The sequence below is a fragment of the Falco punctatus genome (genome assembly GCF_963210335.1).
Source record: "Falco punctatus genome assembly, chromosome: 8".
NCBI classification, from domain to species: domain Eukaryota; kingdom Metazoa; phylum Chordata; class Aves; order Falconiformes; family Falconidae; genus Falco; species Falco punctatus.
The window spans coordinates 63,097,345-63,118,319 of NC_137588.1; the positions used below are offsets into that span (position 1 = coordinate 63,097,345).

Genomic DNA, 20,975 nt, shown 5'->3' on the forward strand with positions numbered 1-20,975 from the left:
AAGATGTTACGGAGCAAATCTGGTGCAATTCCTACACCCAACAGCAAGCTGATCCCACTTTTGTAAACTATTACAAGAGTCGGGAATTAAATCTGACAGGGCTGGGGGGGAACATAGAGCAATACAAGTGCAAGAATCAAAAGAGATTGTATTTACCTGCTCTATTGCACTCTTCAGTTTGTTCATGTGACTCTCAAAAAGAGGGAAGTGTGAGAAGAAGAACTCATTAAATTTGTTGTTTTCATCTTCGTCTCTTGAGAGTGAAAAAATAACTCCAATTGCTATCTTTTTCTTCCTAACAATTCCTTGGCTAGGACCAGAGCTGTCATCTGACAAGTTAAAGCTTTCATCCATGGACCTTGAAGCATGAAAAAAATAGAAAATTAATGTAATCCACTGCTTAAAGTTGTACCTCTGTTTCCTATGTAATTTCAATTCTTGAACATTTAACTTCAATAAGCACCTTTTGTGTGCATGTGTTGTCAAACTGTCACCTTTGATAACATCCACTTTGCAATTTTTTTACAAGCAACCATTAACTGATCCTGCAATCACAAAAGCTGGAGCCAGATTCAAAGCGTCTGTGGGATCAGAATATAGTATTCTACTTCTCTCCCACCTCTGCCAAGCATTTGTTTTGAGTAGGATTTTAGGGCTTCTTATCCTCAAAAGTAAAGCCTACAGGTTTACATTTTGCTGAAGGCTTTCTAGTTTAGTACAAAACAATGAATGCCACAAAGAAAACAGATATTAAAAAAGATCAGGCGTTGAAGTGCAGCTTGACTTACACCTCTGTGAATATGCCACAGAAAGCAACAGCAAGAGCAGAAGTACATATGCAAGAGCAGAATCAAGCTGACAATGGTGGAAAAATCTATGGGCAGCAACCAGCATTTTCACTCCCAGCTCACCATCGAGGGAAGACCCCATTCTCCAAGCTGGTAGTCTGGCTGCGACGCCAACGCCGCTGGTAACTGCTAGCACAGCTTTTGTTAAACGAAGAGCCCGGAGATGGAAACGGAGTGATGAGCAGACTGCTAAGAGATGCTGCAATAATAAGAGGAATAAATAAAAATCTCTTCAGAAGAAAGAGCACTTGGAAAATAATACTAGGAACTAAATGAAGCCCCTCAAGGTAAACTGGTGTTGCTTCTCAAATGCCTTCTCTTTTGCTTATCTGTGTTTCTTATCTAAAAATAACCAGTTCGTAATATTAACAAGATATACAAGCGCTACAAGGGTGGGACAGTCCTGCAGCTTTACATAACAGGCAACATACAGGCTGCACCTTGCTCATCAACCCTGAGTATTGGGCAAGAAATTCCTTGTGGAAAGGAGTAATGTTACATCCTTTAACAGCCTTTCCAATCCTAACCTTAGGTGCCCAATATCCTGAATGTGGGGGGAAGAGAGGGGGTCATGGAGGCAAATATTCATGTTCTAACATTACCATCCACCTCAGTTTGGAAAGGAGATGACAAGTATCATGTAGAAATGCTGCACACCCATTTTAATATTTAACTTGCCTTGCTTATTTGCAGCACGCTTTAATATAAACTGCACTGCCGTTCAGATTACCTCTGTGAGGTTCCTAATGCAATACCCTCGACACCTACAACATCTGTACACATAGATACAGGTATGCATTAATGCTTATATATAGCAAAACAGAACAATCACATTTTAGCACAGGAAAAACTATTTCGTGATGTCTAAACATCTCACTGGTGGCTATTACTGAATATTTTTGGAGTCTACAGGGTTAACACATGGAACTGACATTACCAGATCTTGCTATACCGCTGTCTCTGTCCTCATTCTGCTCCCTCCCAGGCATATCCATAGGGTTGCTATGAACTGTAAAACAAGGAATACCAATTAGCAGGGGAATATACAGTTCCTTTCTTGTTTGCAGATCTCCATGTAATTAATGAAACAAAAACATGCTCATTAATTCAGATCAACAGCACTGCACAAGGCCATCACCAAGAAAGACTGCTTAGCTGAACAAGCCAAAACACTTATCTGAAAAACCTGTATGTATTTTTCTGAAGTCCATACATCTATTTTAGTACAAATTAAAACAATTACACTTTGTTTCTTTATATAGTTATTTTAAAATGAAATTTTAATGTACCAGAAGGATGCTGGTCACATTAGTAGTACACAGGGTACAGACAAAAAACTCACCAAAACCAATATAAACATGACTTCATCCATATACCAGCTTTCTCATATTTAAATTATATACATAATTTAAAAAGGATTTTACAATGCTGTCTGGAAGAAAATAAATATTTTTAAATTGTGATCATCGCATTGGTTGTTCAACTAAGCTGTAAGCTGTCCAGATTCACAGTCTGCATATACCCAAGATCAAAAGCGTCTCAGGCTCAATAGTCTTTAAATGTGATATATTTTATCCATGTGTGTGTGAAATAAAAGCTACCCAGCCATGGAAATAAGACCCAGCCACTAAAAGTAAGAAATGTCCATTTCAAATGAACCTAGGTTAGCTTTAGTTTTTACAGATTGGTTGAAAGAACTCCAGGTCAAAACAGACTGACACTATTGTGAAGTATTATTTCCAGAAATATAAAATCCACCATTAAATGTGTAAGTTCCCAATATTAAACAAACCAACCAACCCACCACAAAGAGGACTATTAAAATGCCTGCTGTCCTCTGGGGATGTAAAACATGTGTCCAAAAAGGTGTGAGAGCAGACATCACATCCTTTTTTTTTTTTTTTTTTTTTAAAAAAAATATATATATACACACATCTTATTTCCAGGGCTAAACTACAAATCCACACAGTTTTGTCACACCAGCTAGACTAGCCACACAGCACAGCACACAGCACACTGCAAACCTGCAAAGAAAGAGGCGCTCCGGATCAGGCGGAGCGGACCTTGCTCTGAGAATGCCCGCCTAGGGCTGCAAAGCTGTGAAAGACCTACATGGCAAAATGTAAAATACACATGAAAGAATGAGGTTAGTAAAGCAGAACAGTCTGTAGGGAGGGGGCCAGGGCAGGGAGAAGATATAAGCCAACATAAATGCAGACTAACATATGCAGGAGAACAGATCTTACGCTTAACAAGAACGTTGGTTCAAGAATATGCCTTACACTTGGACTATATAGTATTTATAGAATTAAAATAATAGACCCAGCTTTACGCTGTCTCCCATACAACGATGGGGTTCCTCTACAAGGGCTTTTTTTAAAAAAAAAAAAAAAAGTTGAAAAATGATTAATTTATGCAGGCTCAAAGCCTAACTTGATCACAAACAGGAGATTCATGGTGGAGTACAATGTTTGTTTTAACATCCACACTGGTGGGGTGGCTGAGGAACGCTGCTGCTGAAGACAGGGAGGATGGGGGAGAAGGCAGGCAGAAATTCGTCTTAGTAGAACCAACAGAAAATTACAGGCTGAAGTAGTTCTGAGGACAGTCAGTACATCAGCTTAGTAAAATGATCATACAGAAAACAAATGTTAGCAGTCTCAGCAGTCCATTTTAAAAGTAATACTGGACTCTAGATATACCAGGGAAAGAGTGTATTTACTGTACAGAGAGCCAGGAAAAATGCATGTGTAATTTTAAGGAGTTAATTGCCAGTTCCTCTCCTCAATTTGAGGCTTCTGCTCACTCAAAACTTTCTGATTATACAAAACATGAAGGCTGCACCTCAACAAAGCTCCCTTCCTTTCCCTTAGGTCTTCAGTTGTTAAAGAAAAAGGCAAGACCACCAGTGCTGTGTTTTTTGGTTTTTTTTTAAACCAGCATATCTAAAAAAAGCAGCTTGTAAACAGTTCGCAACCAAAACACACAGACCCTTCTCCTATTGCAGGCTGGCGAGGGCCAGTGAGTCAGGAGCAGTCCTTGCTGCTGAACACAGTTGCTAGAAATGCTGCAGTTACAGATTAACTTCTTTACCTGCTTTACCCATGGTTCCCTCAGCGCTGAAACGGGAGCTGTAAACCAACACTGTCGAACCAACTGAAAACTTGTGCAGCTCAATTACAAAGAAGGTTTCAGCATCCTCTCCCAGCAGGCAATCTCATCCCTTCCTGTTGCAATCCTTGCACTGGGGTGCCCCCACCTCCGGGGCAGCTCTCGGGGCAGCTGCCCTTTCTGCCCGGTGGGAAGGGTCACCCTCACTACAGAGCCGGGCATGAACACGTGGCACTGGCTTCACCTACATCACACTGAGTCCATGCTTAACAGCTGCATTATCTGAATTTGCACTTGCAGTTTACATCACACTGGCGATACAGCAAACTTTTGCCAAGCATGAACCACAGGAAAGCCCTAAAAGTAGATGGAGTTCCTCTTAGACCAAGCACCTCATTCACCCATGCACTGCAACAAATCACAACTGAAGTCTGACAGAAATACTCAGTATTAAGAAAAATGCATCTTTTAAACTTTCCTGATTTAGTAAATTCAGGAAGCATTTAATAGATAATAAGCTCTTATAACTTTAATTGGCTTCCCTTATATAAGGGAGGTTTATATAAGGGCCCTTATTGAGCCTGAAAAGCATTTAAGCCCGAAAAGCATTTAAGCCCATACTTAAATGTTGTCTCATCGAAGTCAGTGTGAAGGAGAGAAGTAAACACACCCATCAAGAATTAGGACCATGTCAAAGCCAGGAACCCAGTTAAAGTAACAAAGTCATCAAATTCACTCCTTACTTCCCACCCCAGAAAAGTGTGTTTGACACACGGCAGTATTTTGGAAAGCAGAAAGCAGCCCGATATTCCACCTACTACAACGGACATTTGCTTGGGAAGTCAGCAGTCTAAACCAAGGGAAAGGGAGGACGTGCTGAAGAGCTCATCAGGCTGCTCCACTGGACAACCGAGCACTGAAGCATCTTTACTATCAGCCCTGCTGCCCTCCAGGGGGAAAGCCAAGACCCCCTCTGTCTGTTATCTGAAGTTCATGGAGCCTTCACCTACAGCACTTCCATGAAGGCTGAGAACCAAAGATGCCAGAAAGGTTTTCAAGACTGCTCAGCTTCCACAGAGAGAGAAAGAGGAAAGAACAAGAAGCTATTCTGTCTAATCTGATACAAAGCTCAGCACAACTGTGCAAGGTTATCTTAGACAAGCATGGAATGTGTGGCCACATGCGCTCAGGTGGCCAGAGTACAGAACAGAATGAAAATTATTAACAAAAATAAAACTGGGAAACTGAGCCAGGCAGAATCAATCCTGCCTGATCTCAGACATGTTGCTTAGAAAGCTCTACAGACTGTTATTTTCCAATATTTTCTGTATTTGAACTTAAGTATATCTAAATATTTCTATTATGCATTTTATATACACATGTACAGCTGTATATATTGAACCACTGTTAATTCCTTGAACTGTCCAATTTATTCTCCTCTAAACCCCACCGATATTAATCTGTTATGTCTTTAGCTTTTTTTTTTTAATTTTATTCTATTTAGAAGACTTTCATATTCTCAGTTTACTCAGATTATTCAGTTAAAGATAGCAGGAAATAAAATCTGGTTTTAATTACCTATATTCCCAAGAAGTCCATTCATAATTGTACTGTGGTCAGGCTTTAACGTATTGCTGTCTTGATTAATGAACTCAAGACTGTCCTGCAACCTGTTACAAACATAAAACATACAACTAAACCAGTGATTTGCATTTCAGTAGAATACAGAGTTACTTCATTATAGCCCAAATAGAATGGACAAGATAAGAAGGCAGGCTTCCACTAGAAAGCTTTTCATAGCCTGAGTCACATCCTCAGGTGGGCCAATTAATTCACAGAAAACTAAACGCTGAACCCTCTGAAGCCAGATGTTTTTTAACATCTTTTTTTTTCACCTTGGACTGAATTCCCCAACTCCAGTGTTCTGTCCTCATCCCTTCTCCTTTGGTGGTTGCAGGTACATTTGTATCTCACAAGATCAAGCTTCACCATATCAGCATCAAAGGAATGGTTCATTCATTTGCTTAAAGCAAACAAGACAACCACAAGGGAAGGTGAGGACACTAATGACAGGATGTAACAGATCAGGGAACAAGAAGTTTTCTAGAGAAAGAATATGGAAGGTCCAAAAACAAACTTCTGTGTTTTTACGTACATCTGCTTATGTGCAATAGATACAATTTGTAACGGACTCACGTATTCAAACTTCCGTAGATGCTGCTTCCAGTGCGAGCTGTGAAAACCTTGCTGAGCATGAGCTGAGGAGGTGAGCTAGAGGACAAAAAGGAAGATGTCAGTCAGAAACACAGTGCCAAGACAGGCTTGTGCTTTCCATTCCACAACCCTCCAGATTTTACAGACCTAAACACAATGTAAGTCTTTTGTGTCAAAAGGGACATCAGAGTAACCCTAAAGCAAACTCAGAAATGCCTTTTACTCTCCACTTGTGGCATTCAATTCATTACATATTAGTACTAAGGAGTGAGTCTTTTGCAAAATTAATCTTACCGGATCTGGTGAATTTTCAATGTGGAGCCCTTGTAGCTCATGGCCACAGAGCCAAACATCATCTCTCCAAGCATGTTAGCATCTGAGGAGCACCGAGAACCCTGCAAAAAAATACCCTTCAACATTTATTTTTAAGCATTTTAGAAGCATACTTCTGTCAAGCCAATATAAAACAAAGGAAAATAATTCTTTATTTAAAAGATAAACATGCAAAATATCCTGCTGTAACACTGCTGAACACGCTAAGTTGAACAGTTCAATGAAGATAATGCCATCACAGAAAACAGTCTTCACGTTGGCTGTGAGCTAAACCACTAACATGCAACAAAGCTTAACCCATCCAGAGGAGGTGAGGGGAAGCAGTGGGACAACACTCTTTACTGAGTAAGAGCCATTAAGCCTAAACCTTGTGTCTGCTTGACAAGAAGGATTACAAGTTCATAGAGATCTTGCACGGACTGTGCATTGGAGCCAAGCTGGACCAGTGCTTTCTTGACAAAGACTGATTCCTAACTTATCCATGGATGGTATTTTATATTTGATGCATTTTCCCCTGCTGCTCCCGTGATGGTACCAGCAAAGAGCTGCAGCGTCATGATGCCAGGATTAGGTTGTGCAACTTCTGCTTCTCAGTTGCTAAGAGCTTGCTGCAAGGCATACTGGCTAACTACAAAGGAGGAACATCATTATGCCACATCACAGGCTAGATCAAACACTGCAAGCAAAAATCTAAAATTAAAAAGTCACTCAGGGCAATTTACTGGAGACAACTGCTCAGCTGACAATCATCTTATTTGTATACCTTCAACAACTGTTATTACTGTCCCTTTATCCAGGGCTGTTTCATCTCTAGGTGAGCAGAAAATGAGTGCTGGGTCTCCATTTGTGCCTTGCCCTGAATAATTGAAAATATCGTGATCGCTCACTCACAGAGCTCAGGCAGTTCATAGATGAGGTACTTTGGTACTGTGCAAGACAGCAACGCATTGCCTCCAAGGTGCATGACAACTCACAACACTTCTTGGAGTACTCCCTCCAAAAGGTCCCTAAAACCAGTCACAGAAATACCTTGTGTTTGGAAAATGCTGAGCACCATACCTCTCTATCAGTTATCCAAGCTCTGAACAACCAGGATCCTCACCCAGGTTCCTGCCCAGGCTTGGAATACACCTAAATATTTTGCCCAGCATCAGACAGTGAGCTCAGACCACAACAAGGGGACAGGGTGTCCACATCACAGACTCCCGCCAGCAGTAAGGAGTGATATGAAAATGACCACTTTATGTTTCTGCTCACGCTAGCCCGCAGAACAAGGGCAAGAGCCAGGAAATGCTAATCAGCCAAAAGGCAACACGCTTCGAACACTTTTCAATTTTTAGCTCTTCTCAAGCACTCTCAATTAAGATGATGGTACTTTAACAGACATACCATTAACCTCTGAAATCTGCTATCAGTGCAAGAAAGAAAGGGGATGACTAAAAGCAACCGCAGTTATAAAAATGAGGATACAGTTGCAAGGTTTGTTAGCGTGCGTATGTCAGGGCAAAATCTGATCACTTGCTGGGTTTCACAAAATTTCCATGTTTACCTCCCAGGATATCACGCTGCCTAGGTGCACTGTAGGCAGTACTGGAAAAACTAGACTTTAAAATCAGTCAGTATGACCCAGCAGCTCCAAGGAAACGCAGGCACAGGTGTTAATGGCTCTAGGAAATGACAGGTCTGCCAGCATCATGAAATCCTGAAGTAAGAACACTGCAAATTACTACAGCCAAATGTTATGATTGTTATTTTTAAGTCTGTTGCAGATCTCCAGTTGAAGGACTCATTCTGAATAAATGTCAGGCCCTTGATGGTTGGTTTTGGTTTCAACTTTCTGCTGTTGTGAAAATCTAATTCTAAAGCTGAGGAAAAATACTTTAAGATAAAGTATTGATTTTCTTTGTCAAGCAACTGAATTTTAAAAAGCAAGGGAAAATCGGCTGCTTTCAAATTTAATTATAGGGGTTTCCCTTTCCTCTGAAAGACAGAGACAAGCAATGCTGAAGGCAAAGAGCATGATAAGATGCACCCATGGCCTGTTTCAGTCTGGCATTTCATTTACACTTAATAATTTTACCATGCATAACAGAAGATACACATATTTAACGCATTTAATATGGAAACACTGCTACAGCTCAACTCTTAGGGCCTTTAATGCTGCAAAATAAAGGTCACTCAAGACCAAAGTAGAGTGCAATCAACTGAGGAAAGGAGTTAAATATTAAAAACTCAAACAAAAAATAGCCAAGGAGCATCTGGCAAAAAGGGCACAACCTCCGGCACTGACAGCTTGGACACAAACCAATTCCCTAGGTCATATTTACAAGCCCACATAAAAACCGATCATAAAATACCCACCAATGTTTGTTACTGTACATTAGCATATTAGAGGTAGTAAAATTTGCATGATTTGGAAATTATATTTCTGAATATATTCACAGCATTTAGTATTCCATTTACTGTACCTATTGTCCTATCAATAACTAAGTACCTATGTAAATTAAAAATGCAGTACAGAAACAGATGACAAATGTCGTGATAAACAGATCAGAAAGGCTTTCAGTCCTGACTACACTGACAAGCAGGTACCGAGGTAATGCCAGCACCGTAATGTGCAAGTAATTGTGGGCAAGCTTAGAACCAGCCAGCTTCATCTTAATGGATTCTAATCACATTTGTGAGGGAACTGGATAGGATGTAATTAAAAATATGGAAGCCTGGAACAAAATCCTGTATTTCACCTTGCAATTGAAATCGCTCATATATAGTCAAAGTGCATTTAAACAATGGGAAACATAAAGAACTATTTTAAAAGTCCTACAGCATTGTATTGTTTGGACTTCCATTTTACAGCTTTCAAAACAAACAAACAAACAAACTTACAAATACCGCAAATACATTAAGTAACTCCCGAGGTTACTAGACACAGCAGCTGGAAGTTAGGAAATGCCAGGCTGACCAATGTCTGTCTGGACAAACTTACTCTGGCCCTTCTGCACACATGATACAAAACTTTACTGTGCAGTAAAGAACTCCTGTACTTATGGCGCTCTGCTCACTTGCTGGGGAAGCCTGAAAGGAGTACAGGGAACGCAGTAGGTAGTTTACAATAAATACACTGTGGAAACCAACTGAAGATGAAAGTTTCTCACACGCTTTCTGAGCCGGTCACATAGCTGCACGTCATTGCAGTTCAACTCAGTAAGATTTTGACTAAAGGATACGCGTGAGGAAATAGGGACTTAAAAAGGAAAACTTTCCACAGCTTTAAAATACACTGTTGTGCCAACCACTAAAATTAATTTCCTTTAATAATGTTGACGATTGTTTGCATAGAGCCTCCCAGCAGGAGAGACAATCTATGGATAGTGGGGGGCATCATTTTGCTTGTCACACAATGCACGAAGGAGGTTATTTTATGCTGGAAGGAAGCTGCTGACAGAAATGCCTCTTCCTTTCATAACTGCGGCTAAATGCCCTTCCAGGAAGGGAGGAATGGAAAACAGATCTTCAGCCACCTTACTAAAGCTGTGGAAAAGAGTGTGATGAGAAAGAGAAAACAAGAATACGCAGTTTGCCAAATATAGAGGAGCTAACGTGACAGTGGGAAAGTCAGCACTGAAAGGTTCTTCATTTATATCTACGGTAGATTAAGACATCAGTAGTACTGTACTTCAGAATAGGTTGTGGAGATAGCAGCTTCCCCCAAACACACAATTACTTCATTACAAAGAGTGGAAGGGCTTAGATCTATTTTAGGGTGGCTTAATATAAAACACTTGTGATCCATGGAAGGAGAGATGACAGAAATATATCCGTGTCAGATGACTCTAGCTACCCTCATGGCCAAAATCTCTTAAGCAAAATTAAACTCTAATGCACCCAATCCCTTGTTACACAGACTATCCCAATAGATTGCGTGTTACTCTGTTATTTCCCTGGCATTTAGCAATAATGTAAAATAAACTACCTCATCTATACCAAGATAAGGTATTTGAGCCAAGGCTGGTTGTACCAAAAAAGTGTTATCACTTGGGTCTTAAGACACAGTAAATGTCCTGGAGAAACTGCTGCCATTCAAGAGACATCCTGAGAGAACCAGCTGGTTGGTTTTAGACTTGTTCAAACTCAAAGCTACAGAATTAAACATTACTGAGTTAGGACCAAAGTCTGAAAACTGCTCTCCACCACAAGCTTCTAATTTCAAGCATTTTAAAACATTCAGTACCTCACCTGCCATTAGCATTTGACATGGGTTACGCAAAAAAAACCCAGGAAGAGTGACTCACCTGGTATTTTGGGCATTGTTCTTTTGGATCAGAGAACGAGGAGGATGAATTGATTGAACTATCCAAGGAAGAAGAGCTGTCTCCTCCAGGCTTCAGCTGGCAACATTTCCCAAAAACTCTCACTTGAGCATCACTGCAGAGTTTCTGAAATATAGACAACACGTGACTGACAAAGACCCATGACCTGAAATCACCGTTTAGCAGCATTGTACTACCCTGTTTAAGTAAGATATTTAACAGCTGAAAGGCTTACACCCCAGGAAAAGAGTTAACAGAATATTTATTATTATCTCTTGCAGCCTGGCTGTATGGAAAAAAAGCTGAGCTGTTTTACTTCCAGTTAGCTAGGAGGTAACAGGTCACTCCAACTCCATGTTCCTAAGTAGCCATCCGACCCTGAAGCTTTACCAACTACTTTTTTAGACCCAAGATTAGCAGAAAGAACAGTACCAAAGCATTTAATGGAAGGATGGCAACAATAGGCTCCAGCTGTCTTCATCTGGCTCCCTGTGCCCACTGGGGCAGAGGTGACATGGCAGTGTGATGGACACAGCCCTCCAGAGCAACGATGCCAGCCAGATCACGACCAGGAGCAGTTCACGATATACAGGAAAACACACTGATTAGGAATAACCAAGCGAGAACAACACACAATTTAAGAAAGATTCACATTACAAGAGTAAGTGGAGAGAAAAGACACTTATTTTTATAGATCTCTCCCTAGCTGTGTCTAAGTCCCTGGTCTTGTTAAAGAGCGGCACAGAGGTGACATGCTCCTCTTGTTTTCAGTACGAGGGAACTGTGAGGCTGAGAAAGGACAAAGCTTAAAAACACAGTGTTACAGAGAGGCCAGAAAAGTTTCACAAAGCCATGGAGAAATGGTCCAAAGGGTGATCTGCAATATTCGGACAGAAAGCATAGCAAAAAAGGGAGTTAGGAGGGCTCAGGCGGGGCTGGAGCTGACATACAGGGTAGGCAGGACCTGTGTCCACTACACACACACAGTACTACCGATCACTTGTGTGGGAGATGCCCCACTACTGTTTTGTTCACTAAAAACATTTGCGATTTCCCTGGTGGAATCTCAGTATCCCAAGCAGAATCAGCATCCGTGTTAACGTCATTTACACTTGCATTAGGCAACCCTCTTCACCTAAAGATCTTAACGTATTTTTCATATACTCATTACACTTCAACACACCCACGTAAGGTTGGCATTATTTAAATTTGCTAGTGAGCAGCACTAGGAGACAGAAATAGTCCACACTGCTCAAAATTACATACTAACTCTGCCCTAAGATCTTCCTCATTAACATTTCCTATACAATCACCAAACCAGTAAGAGCAAGCTGGAAGCAAACCCTACGGGAAGTGAGATTCGAGGGACAGATGGAAATACAGAAGTGCTGTTACATGTCACAGCTTCCTCTGGACTCACACGTCCACATCTCAGGCTAGTGCAATCTTGAATAGCTATGCAAAAAGGAAAATGCATAAGGAAAAGTGTGAAATACCCAAGGCAAAGGGTGGTAACTTCATGACTGTTCTATAATCAGAAAAAAATATACAAAAAGATGACTGCCCCTACTGCTGCCAAAGGATTTTGATGAGGGACAAGGTGGGAATCCCATGCCTCTGTCCTAGGCTGCGCAGGTTACTTTTTTCCCTGCTAAATCTCGCCCACAGTTAGGGATAGGTGACTTTTATTTGGCCCTAGGTGAGATTTTATTGGGTGAGATTTAGCAAAACAACAGAAAATGTCAGGAATTATCGAGCTCCGCATGGCAGTCTGCACTGTTCCCCCCATTAGTGACTGCTGCCACAGAAAGCCTTAAGGAAAAATGTGCAGACAAATCAGCAATTCTGTGGCAGAGGGGAAGGAAGCACTCACTAGCCGCTCAGTCCTGTGCTTCACTGACATATACACCTCCCATAGTAGCATCCTCTCATTACGACATCGTCTTGAGTACGTTGAATTCATGCAATATGTAGATTTGCTAATAGCTAGTAACTGTGGCTTGAGCACAGTACACAATGGCTGGAACATGTGAATGATCATCATATGACTTCAGAGGGAACTCGTGAACTAGAATTGCATTTTATCTCTGACACAAACAACAATGTCCTAGGCTAGGCAAGCATCATGTGATAAAACCACATAAAATCCACAGGGTTACAGAAGCTTTTGCAGGCAAACCACATTTCAGCTTGCATTTTCCATCAGATGTTGAAAGTTCCTTCTAAAAAGTTACAGTTTTAACTAACTAAGCTTCCTTGAGACTGTAAAGCCAGTAAACGCATTTCACAGGTGAAAAAAAATTCTGTGCATTAAAAAAATAAACTGGCTAAGTTTGCAAACGACTGACTTCTAAATCATTTCTTCTCATTATCACTGCATTTTTCTGCATAGCAACTTTCCCCAGATCCATTGGGAGTCTGGTATCTTGAAGTAATAGTTGCCTAATTTAAATAGCAAGCCAGGAAAATGGCTGTTTGGTCTTTGCAATGGAGTTTAATGAACCAAGACTCCTGCAAGGAGTCTGTAAAGGAGGTCAGGATCTTTCACATAGCACTTTTCAGAACCTTGTGAACAGTAAATCCCTCCTAAAATGCAGATCACTGACAAATTTCGGTGTTTTCTCTTTTATAAATGTAGCACTTGCTTAAGAATAACCTGTTGGACAATGAGTTATCTGCAGTGACCCTCTCCTCTGCTCCAAATGTCAATGGTATTTTAGATACTACAAATCTTAAAATATTATGCATCAAAGGAGTGGGATTACTTGCATTCCAATGTAATATTCCAAAGATATTCAACCCTGGTTCCAAAAATAAAAAGGTAACCTAATTATTTAAGAACTGTGCGAGGGAAAGTTTCAAAGTTGTGGATTTTCTTTCCGAACAGACACAGTTGCAAGAAATCAGATCCCTAGGCAAAGTGCTGCTGGAGTCCTCCGAAGTGCTCACTTTTGCTGGAGAGCAGAACATCTGCTGGAAGGATGCCGCGGGCAGCTGCTGCTCCTGGCTGCCACGCTACTCTCCCCGCTGTGGTCACAGTCTTTGTTCTTTCTCTGCCAACTTGCTGCAGATACCGCCCTGTTCTAAAGACTCCCTGACAGTCACAGTTCTTACATTAGAGGTCATCATCTGCTCAAAGTCTTGGAAGACCTATCAGGTAGTACTGAAGATAACTTAAGAGTAACATGTCTTTATAGTACAACAGGTACAAAGTAGTTTTCCTCTACAGTTCTGCTTCTGGAATCTCTTTTCTCCACCTCTATCAGTAAAGACCTTTAACTCTTTGCAACAAGGTCTATGAATTCCTCACTAAGTGGAAAGTACATGGCCAGTGCTGCACAGAGGAAGAGGAATTTCTGCTGGACAAGTTTTGGGTCGGGGATAATAAGAAACTTGAAAGAAGCCTGGTGTGTTGAACTAAATCCAGACTGCAAGCGTGTGTGTGAGGTCTGTAAGTGACAGAAGGAAAGAGAAATGTCATCATATGCTTTACTCTTTTCTACCTCTCTGCAACAGCAGGTGCTCAAATACCACTGTGGTGGTAGCGATAAAGAAATCTGTATTTCCAAGCAAAGCTGCCACTCTTCCAAGAGCTCTGTACCTCATTTCTAGAACAAGTTTTTCAGCAACATTGAAAAACTATTCCTGAATAGAAAAATTAACTCTTTTGCTTTATTAATATGCATTGGTCTGAATAAGTAACTAAATATATGCATCCACCTAGGACATGAGAGTAACCTGAATAGACATTCATTTCCTCCCTCCAAGTGCTGCTCCAAAAATCCAGTAACTTTCTTAAAATGCAGCTGCCAAGTGCTACATTCCCCCTCTATTTCCAGAGCAGTCAAGTTCCTCTATTACTCAGAGGTCAGTGAAAGAAGTAAAGACAACCCTACACTCCCCCACTCCACTAGCATTCTTCCATTTCTGTTTAGAGAGAACAAGCAGAGCTAAGAAGGTGCAACTCGGTCTCTGGGCTTACAGCTTTATCTGTCCGCTCGCTGGAAATCTGTCCACCGAGAGCCACACAGAGACCAGAGTCTCCATTTCACACAACTCACCTAAAATCAAAAGGCTTGCTCTCCAATTACTAATCCCTCAAAGCAATTTGCTGTTCAACATTTATCCAGTGCTGAAGTATATTAGAACACATGGCTAATCCTGGCTTGTTTAAAACAGCATGCCATTTTTCTACTTTGGGATAAATATGACATTCGGAGTGAAAGAAATTGCTGCAGTAGGGGATCAAATATCATATGACCTTTCAGTTAAATTATCTCAAAGATAAAGACAACTAGGTTACATGGCAAAAGTGAACTTTTCATTCCTCAAATCCAAGTCTCCTGTTGCACCTCTAGATCTCAAATTCTGCAGCCCAGGCCACACTTCCATTTCTTCACAAAAACAGAACAAACTGCTTCTGAAAATCGTCTTTTGCCTCTGGGTTGTAGCAACAAGCCACTGCCCTTCTCTGATTCCTTGTCTTTCCCCTTCTCAGCCACACCACCCAAACTCTAGATCCCTGCTCAGCACAGTGCACAGCGTGGCTCTTGCTTTCTCTCCTCCCTTCTCTTCCTCATGGTCCCCTGATGGTGCTTCTTCCTCCCTGGACTCCATGCCTTCCTCTAGGCTTGTTTTTAGACTTAGGAAATCTTTTAGCTTCTTACGTGTCCATCAGCACCAATCTTCAGTCAAATCCCAAACGGTAACCGCTGTCCTGTCATAAGTCATCAGTGGACAACTTAACAAGGAAAATGAGCAGCTCAATGAGACAGCTAACTCTGACCCTGAACCCGTTCAGCCTGCTCCGAGGAAAGCCCTGATGCATGGTTCCCCTTCCCAGCTTCTTTGGTTTACTCCCCACTTCTCCCTCGTGGCACCACTTCTGCGGCATCCTTTTCCCAGGCAACTGCCAGCCCTTGGAGGAAAAATCCTCGTACTTCAGCTGGCCTTTGCACACCAACATTTACGGTGACATAACTCATGTACCACGCAACGGCAGCGGCACAGTAAAATACAACACAGCCTTCGCGTAAGGTTAGCGTGAATGCAATGTCAAGGTTGAGAAACCAAGCACACAGGGGTCAGGAAAGGCAGAGCCAAGGCTGAAAGCTCAGCACTGGCCGGGCCACCTGGCCTCTGCATCTTAAAAAGGAAGAGGAGCTGCCTGTTGTGCTAGATTTGAAATTCAAACCAGGCTCCGTATCTGAGCTCTTGGAGGAGTACACCTGTGGTCACACACAGCTCCTGGCTTGGAAACTCAGGGGTGGATGTGGGCAGCACCTCGCACAGCCACAGGGCACCGCGCAGGCGGCCAGGGCCGGTGGTACAGCTGAGCAGAAAGCAGCAGGGAGCTGCTAGAGGAGAAGGAGCAGACAAGCACAGAAATGAGTCTACTGGTAGAAATCAGTCATAGGTTGTAACTCTGTCACCTGCAAATCAAGTAATACAGTCTGATTAGAAACGAGACGCTTATTAGCATGAGGAACAAACCCTGAAGTAACTCTCTAGAGGACACAGTGGATCAAAACCATGAGTTTGCCCACAGAAGGACTTCGATATCCAAAAATCCAAGGGATGTGGATGTTTGGGTGTGGAACTAGACTGTTTAGTAAAGGCGTCAGTAACATCTACTTCTCGTATCACACGCTGCCCTGGTACACTCAATATGCAAACGCCTGTCCTGATACATTTGCTCATGACCTAGCGTCACCGGGCTGGAAAGGGCAGCCACTCTCTTCTGGGATGCCCTGGCAGAACTCAAGGCAGGGGAGTTACCCAACTTTCTATGCTAGGAGGCAGCAGCCTTTCGGCTCTGCTTACAGAGCCTGGCTGATCAATAGCCCATCCCCTGGAAAGCTGGGGAAGAACCTCTCCTGCTTAGCACCAAAAAAGGTATAGGACTCACAAAGGGGATTTCTCCGCCTCCCCCCCATGCCAAGTGCCCACAGCTGCCTCAGGCAGATCTTTGCCTGGCCTCGGTGGAAACGCCTGGCACAGCCTTTGGCCAACATTCCCGGTGCAGCCGCCAGCCCTCCGAGTCACCAGACTGCTTCTCAGCGTGGCTCGCCAAGTTTAACTCTAGCAAGACCCAGGGAAAACATTACTTCTCCTGAGCAACTGAAACATTTTAGTGGCCATACTGTTTTCTGTCTCTGTGCAATACCCTCCCAGAATTCTTGTTTACCTAATATTTAGCTTTACTGAAGACACTAAGAGGTTGATTTAATATCCAATGAAAACACAAAATCCAAGTTTGTGTTACAGTCACACTTCCCTCATGCAGAACACGAACCCAGTAATGCTTTAGTAACTAGAACCCAGCTTGGCGTGAGCACACACTCTGCAGTTTTCACTCATCAAAAAGTCAGACCTTACTGTTTTATTTCTTGAAACATCTATGTCTGGAAAAGTTTGCTCTGATGCTCCTTAAATTTTGTAATTATACCTTCCCTTACAGAATTCAGATGACTGAGCCATGTTCAACTTTGGTCCACCGCACACAACTCTTGACATATGTAAAGATTTGATATATAAAATAGAGCAAAGTATATCTCATCCTGCTGCAGGCATACAACTCTTAAATTGTAATTGCCTTCACGTCTCATAAGCAACAGAAAATAGGAACTGAAGAGCACAGTCACATAAAGCAAACTGAAACCCTCTCAGTTCCCTGCATTAGACCAATTAGACTTCAGCCAGAACAGTCTGGCCACCGCTAGGCACTCTTGCAAATCTACCCCCTAGTGTTATTTGTAAATCCAGAGGTATAAATCATGTTTGGAAATGGGGCGGGGGGGACACAAGAGATGCAGAAAGCGTTGGCTCTTGTGGGGTGGTGAACAGATACCCTTTCAGAAGAGAGCACCCAGCCCACACACGTTTTGCTGCAAAAGGGCAAGAGTGCCTTGGAATGTGCTTAGAGCCAAGATCTGGCTTTGTATAGGCAGGGTGTGTCTTTGTTAATGAAAATCATGATAAAGAGCAAGAAAAATAAACAATGCAATTCCTTGAAAATGGCCAGTACGTACTGCTAACTGTACAAGCCTGTACTAAGCTTGCAGCAAGCCGAGCAGAGGACTCTTCTGCACGTTTTTACCTGCAGAATGTTTCTGCTACTGCAGTTTGTTTTACGAGGAAAGTTTTTGCCTCACATTATCTGAGTGCTGCAGAAGGCAGATATCATGGCAAGCAAATGTTTCAATATATTCTCTTTTGAAGTCTCCTAATACCACAAGAAAGAAGAAATGTATCAAGTTACTAGAGATGAGTACTGGGCATTAGGAACACCCTGGAAACAGTCTTCTTCCACCAGTCTCACATACTCATTCCACAGAGATGGTGAATACAGCTATTTCCCTCCCCCCACCCCCCCTTAGCAAAGAAAAAGAAAGGAGAGATTAATATGGAACCATATTAGCTTCATTATCTGCCATTTATTCTGTTGCTGCTGAGCTGCCACGCTCAATGATCTGTCTGAAATAAACCAAAACAATGAAGTCTGCAACTCCACTATGCAAGAACAGATCTATCTTAAAAAGGTTTTAGGCTTTCAAGAAATCAATTGAAATTATGGTAAGAGGATTTATACTGCACAACATCTTTTTTATTAATGAAGTAATACTTTATAATTAATGAAGTAATAGTAATAAGCACAGCCAGCAATTCGTACCAATAAACCACTTCTAAAGATCTCTTGTCTTTAATAACCTATTTTCCTGGCAAGAACATCTAGTAGAACAGGAACTTATAAATTATAAAGCTATTCTAACAAGTTAAAATTAAAGAGAAAGAAAGTTGCACTATGTTCAACATTTGTGAAGCTTGCTTTACTTCCCAAATTCTCAAAAAGAAATAGGAAATGGGGATCTTGACTCAGGGCTATAAAAGCGCTAGAGTAAGTGACAGAGAAGCCTGGAATTCAGTGCCTGATGAGACACAAACTGACTCCCAGAGGTTAGGATACACGGACATAGGAAGCACTGCGGACCAGGACGAGAAGCAATCAGGCTGGCAGCACTCAGCAACAGGCCGGAAGAGTTTACAAAGATGGATGAAGAACCTTCTGGCTGTACTCCCAACACTCAACATGGAAACCAGGGCTTGGGGGTAACATGTTTTTTTGTCTACTCCTGCTTACAGAACTTAGTAGGTCCTACGGGTAAAAGCAACTGGGATCATAAATTTCAGTTCATGCAGTGCTTTCTGCTTGCAGATCTTAAAATTATTTGCAAATGTTTTTAGAGATGGTGAAAAGGAAGTTCAAAGCAGCGCAGTTAAGTTGTCCAACCTCACACAACCACTTACAATAGCACTGTGGCTAGAAATTAATCTTCTGGCCAGAGCCCTTAGAAGGAAGTATCCTCATCTGACTGCATCCATTACAGTTTCAATTAATAGATTACCATGCAGACCATGCCAAAAGGGCAAACAGAGGAAAAGTTTTCAAGTAACTTTGTGTGAAAAAACTGTCAGCAGAGCATAGAAAAGATTGGCAAAAGCTAACCAAAGGGGACACAAGAGGACACTGGAAGGATCTCCTGGTTAAGAATGCCGACCCCACCACAGCATAAAGGCACATCCATAAATATCTGTTTATGCCCTGCCTCAGCTCCCCAGCACTGCCTGCTGCAGCCCCAGGAAGGAATCCTCCTCTTTGAAAGAGCAGAAAGTAGATGAGCCAAGGAATAAAGAGATCACTATAGTATTTAAAGCTGTTAAGAATCACTGAAGCCTGAATGATTTGCAACTTGATAGGAATTTAAATACAGTCCTGCATATAACCAAACTTTCAATGTTAATGTGAATAAAACAGAACATTTGCGATTTATCAATCTTGCCATTTAAAAAAATAGACAGTAACCGTGTAAATTAGTAAAATACTCACCGACACGGAAACATCTTCTATTTTTCTTTTAGCACTGGAATCAAATAAGACATTCCGTCCTCTTCTTTCGCAGTCCTGATACACAATCAGTCGGATCTGACTTGGGTCAAACTCCGGCAAAGGCCAGCTTTAATTAAACAATAGGAGAGCAGAAGGATCAATTACTACAACTCTTTATTACACTGATCTTTCTACATTATCTGTATATACAACTTTATTAAAATAGAAAGTCGAGTAAATGCAATGCCATTTCATAGAACCTTTCGATGCTGTAGCCAGAACTATGCCTTTTGGTTTTTCCTTTCCCCTACACTTGCCAAATTACATTGGCATAAACGTCACCAATCCACTACAACCATGTACAATGACATGTGCAGCATTACTAGCTCTTGTGCTCCGTCTCGTGATATTTAATGTTTTCTTCAAGTTCCAGCTTTTTGCAAGCAAACTCATAGAAGAGCTCAGCTTTTGTGTTTGAAGACACAAGAGCCCCTCATTACTGCGAGCACTAGCTTGAAAGCATTCACAATTCAAAAGAAAAAAGAAAAAAGGTATATATTCACACTGGCCTCTCCCTTAAGGAATGAATTTCCACATTTGCAGTCATGGGTTTTCAGTCTCATGGGTTGGCAAAGCACTGAACTCCACAGCTGAAAAAAGGCAAAGCACCTTTCCTACCCTTCTTCAGGTTTCACAAACACTATATGTGTATAAAACTTACTGCAGCATTATAAACTACAGCGTTCATGTTTATATATATACTTTGATGCCGGGAAACAGCCAGCCACGTGTAGCTTGGTCCTGGCTATACTCAGGTCCTTGCTGCATTCAGACTTAGAAACAATCTTCACTTAAACCACTGAAGTTCAAGGCCACGCTGCTGCACGGGTCAGCAAACTACACGCAGCAGCCCTAACAAACCTATTCCCAAACTGGTTTTGCAGTTGGCAACAAGGAAAGGAGCTTTCCTGAGCCTCTGCCCTCCCTAGTGCCGCTGAGTTCAGAGGAGCTCTGCAGGGTGAACTTGCAGGTCTCAGGCTTCAATACCACTGCAGAATCTTGCCTTTAAAGGCGCTTTGTAGCCATCATCTTAAGTTTCCATTTTAAAAAGCCAGCCATCACCAGCAAGCATTGTTGCCCATGGGCTTGAGAATCCATTTTCACTGCTACCTTCTCAGTTCTTGGAAGACAGGAAACAAGGCACCTGCTCTATCCACGAAACCAACAGGAATCACCTTTCAGCTAGTTACAAGCCATTTCCTAGATCATGCG

General features: G+C 41.8%; 1 protein-coding gene across 3 annotated transcripts in view; it reads right to left on the reverse strand.

Moving 5' to 3' along the window:
* Positions 1–20,975, reverse strand: part of FNIP1 (folliculin interacting protein 1) — a 70,435-nt gene that overhangs the window by 19,692 nt on the left and 29,768 nt on the right. For 2 of the 3 annotated variants that reach the window (XM_080400449.1, XM_080400450.1), the window contains exons 2-10: positions 19,704–19,830; positions 10,799–10,942; positions 6,468–6,568; positions 6,156–6,230; positions 5,538–5,629; positions 2,873–2,956; positions 1,786–1,857; positions 912–1,047; positions 157–358 (exon numbers count right to left, since the gene is read on the reverse strand). In XM_080400449.1, the coding sequence (XP_080256575.1) occupies positions 157–358; positions 912–1,047; positions 1,786–1,857; positions 2,873–2,956; positions 5,538–5,629; positions 6,156–6,230; positions 6,468–6,568; positions 10,799–10,942; positions 19,704–19,830 (1,033 nt within the window). The remainder of the gene's footprint in view (positions 1–156; positions 359–911; positions 1,048–1,785; positions 1,858–2,872; positions 2,957–5,537; positions 5,630–6,155; positions 6,231–6,467; positions 6,569–10,798; positions 10,943–19,703; positions 19,831–20,975) is intronic. The other variant, XM_080400451.1, reaches the window with a different exon arrangement.